The sequence below is a fragment of the Poecilia formosa genome, unplaced genomic scaffold (genome assembly GCF_000485575.1).
Source record: "Poecilia formosa unplaced genomic scaffold, Poecilia_formosa-5.1.2 Scaffold677, whole genome shotgun sequence".
Lineage (NCBI taxonomy): Eukaryota > Metazoa > Chordata > Actinopteri > Cyprinodontiformes > Poeciliidae > Poecilia > Poecilia formosa.
The window spans coordinates 198,242-201,519 of record NW_006800616.1 but is presented as its reverse complement, the minus strand read 5'-3'; the positions used below and the strand labels follow the sequence as shown (position 1 = coordinate 201,519).

At 34.2% G+C, this 3,278-nt stretch overlaps 1 protein-coding gene across 1 annotated transcript in view; it reads left to right on the top strand.

The window, feature by feature from the left end:
* Positions 1 to 2,011: 2,011 nt before the first annotated feature.
* Positions 2,012 to 3,278, top strand: part of pdhb (pyruvate dehydrogenase E1 subunit beta) — a 4,938-nt gene continuing 3,671 nt past the window's right edge. The window contains exons 1-2 of the mRNA XM_007542304.2: positions 2,012 to 2,117; positions 2,195 to 2,254. Of these exons, the coding sequence (XP_007542366.1) occupies positions 2,079 to 2,117; positions 2,195 to 2,254 (99 nt within the window). The 5' untranslated portion in view covers positions 2,012 to 2,078. The remainder of the gene's footprint in view (positions 2,118 to 2,194; positions 2,255 to 3,278) is intronic.

Genomic DNA, 3,278 nt, shown 5'->3' with positions numbered 1-3,278 from the left:
CCATTGTGTCCAACAGTTGTTGAATGTTAATTTCAGAGCCCAGAAGTCGTTTTTCATGCAATTTTGTTAAAATGTTTTATTGTTTTTTTGTGCCATATGGATTACATCGTGCCGATGGAGATCTTGAATGTTTTTTTTTTTAATTGCATGTAACAGTTTGGTACATAAAAGACTTTATATTCAGCTCCTGTGGTGATAACGACGGCCACGTTGGGGACGGGCTTTTTGTTTGAAATCAAACCAAGTTCTTGCTAGAATCCTAAATGATTTATTTTGGATCAGTGCAATCCAAGCTGGTCCAGAACTGTCTTTAAATGATCTCAGAATGATCTCTGTGCAGCACTTTAGAGGGTCGGTCCAGATGACTGTTTTTATTCACAGAGGCAGCATTGAGCTGCATACTCGAAGAGGTTTACTGGATTTGCAGTTGATTTTTTTTGAGTAAATACATAAACAAAATTGCTTCATGTGAATGAAAACTCGCCTAAAAAAAGGGTTCAGGGAAACAATGAGTCGTGTATTGCACATGCTTGTATTTGATTGCACCATTTAATGGGGTGAATTTAAAATGCTTAAATAAAAACAGATTTCTTTACAATACCTCCCGTCTCCTGCTTATTGTCAGGACTGATATGTTCTGGTAGTGGCAGCATCAATCTGAAGGAACCAAAATAGTCCTGGCAACACCAGAATATCCATACTATCTCAGTTTTGGTTTTTGCTGGTTGTGATAATGGTACCACGTCACAATAAGGCTCCTCTTATAAACTAATAAATAGCTTATAGATATGTCATCAGTTCATTTTTAAACACTTTATAAATCAACTGTTTATTATGAATTAAGTCAGGGTCAGGAGGAGACAGTAGGCTTAAAAACATGTTTACAAATGCTTATTGTGTTTACCGAGTAATCTAAAATGTTTAGTGTAATAACTGTAGATAAAGGTGAACAGATTTGCCTCACCATTTGGCAAGCTCTTGTCTTTGTCTCACCCTTAGTTAATATATAATAAACAGTTAATTATTTATTAATGCTTACAGAAAAATTAATTACATTTTCATGAAGCATTTATTATCCATCTATAAGGGGAGCCTTATGTAAAGTGGTACACATTATACTTTTCTCAGTGTTTATTTTTGATTTTGACATCCTCAGTTCTCCCATAAATATGACTGTGGTTCTGTATTTTTGGTTTATTTGTGACCAGATCAGACCCACTACATTCTATAACTAGTAGATTAATTAATTAATTAATTAATAGGTACAATCTATAAGATACTCTACTTTTCATCTACTCAAAACTTTACATTTATTAGTTTTTCTCCTTAATTTCCAGAGATTTGAAAGTCGTATAAGGTATACAGCGACTCAAATTCTTTAAAATTAATGTTAAATGCATTTTTATATTTGATAATTCATAGAAAATTTGAAATTTTAACTTTTTATATATTTAAAAGGTATCAAATTGTTTATGCAGTAATTAAATTTGGAAATTGAAATTAAAAACTAAATTTTTAAGCAACTTTTTTTCTTTTTGTGTTAATTAAATCGTGAAATAATTTGTGTTTTTCATATTTAAGGCTAATGAAGTCATGATGTGAGGCTGGACAACTAAGCAAAAATATTTGTGAAATATTTTAAGCAGAATTATTTCTGCATTTATTAACTTTAGATATATTTATTTGATGCATACAGATCCAGTTTTGATAAAATGTTCACACATATAACTAATATGTGTTATATAAATTTTATGTTGAAATGTGGCACTTTTGACTTTCCATTAACCAGACTTGGATTAAGATAAGCTTGTCCAGTCTCCTATGTTTTTCCACTTCCTGTCTGTAGCTTCTGACATTTTGGCACCTTCAATGTTCCATACATAATGACGGCGGGTAGGTGTCCTTGGGTTTTCTTCCACTCTGGGGCTTTCTCCCGCCTCTACCTCCGCTGAGCAGCTATGATTGGCTAAGTGTCACAACACATTCCGTACGGCGTGTGGTCTTGCGCTCTGATTGGTTGAAGTCTCCTGATCTCATTGCAGACCCCGCCTTGTCTCCCGGCAGAGGACAGGGTAAAGATGGCGGCGTCCCTGAGGTGTTTTCTTCGCTCCGGAAAGGTAGGGACATTCTTGGTGATCTTGAAGCTGTTTCCCGGTGACTGTCGGCTTGTCTAACGGCTCCTGTCTTCCCGCAGCGGGCCGTGCTGGTGGCGGTTCGGCGGGGGATTCACAGCAGCTCCCCGGCCGCTGTTCAGGTCAGCCTGTTAGCAGCTAGGACCTGACGCAGTCGTTCTCGGTTCATGTTCAAAATTAGTTTAACAATAAAATTAATATCACAACATGAAGTAAAAAAAAATATTCGTAAAACATCTTCTGACATGAATTATTTAAGAATGCAGGGGCTATTTACGGAAAATATGGAAACTAAATGTTTTATTTTGTGCAGATGTTTATGTAAGTAAAATTAAGATAAGTAATTAGTTAAAATAATCTTAAACCCACTTTATAAATCAGTTTTAATGAGCTGCCATGAAGGAAAACACACTCCTACCTTGCTTACAATACATAACAGTGTCGTATTCTGGTGATTATTTTAGATTTTTTTTTTTACTTATGTGTGAAATCCAGAAACATTAAATATTAAAATGACAATTTTTTTAGTCCTTTAAAGCAACAGTGAGCATTAAAGTGTGATTGTTGTTTAGACTTAATTATTAATAAACTCTAGATATGATTTAGCTTTTTCTGTTGAAATTGATAACTGATAATCATTTGAACTCAATAATAAAATGCTGCATTTACCATTTTGACAATTTAATCTTTATGTTGATCTTCATATTATCAAACTTTAATGAAAAAAATTACATATGGAAGTTTACTGAACGTTTCTAATATTTCATTAATTATTCAGTTGACAGAAATAAACTGATTATTGAGTCTAAACTGGATTAAGAAAAGTGAGTCATGCTAATGAAAATAAAATTGAATTTCACACAGCAACAACATGTTTGATGGCTTTATTTACAGCCTCATTGTGATTTAATGTCAAGGCCTCTCCATGCTGCTCATTTTACTATTTCATTATTAAATATTATTACTAATGTGATGCTCAGCTGTGATTGGCTGCTTGTACAAACCTGTTTTAACCCAGCAGACGGAGCAGGACCTGCTGCTGGCAGAACTCTGTCCATTTTACAGAGAATATCTCCTCATTAAGATTCACAGAGGATCAAAACACAAAGAGCTGATCTCTGATTGGAGGATTATCAAAACACAAAG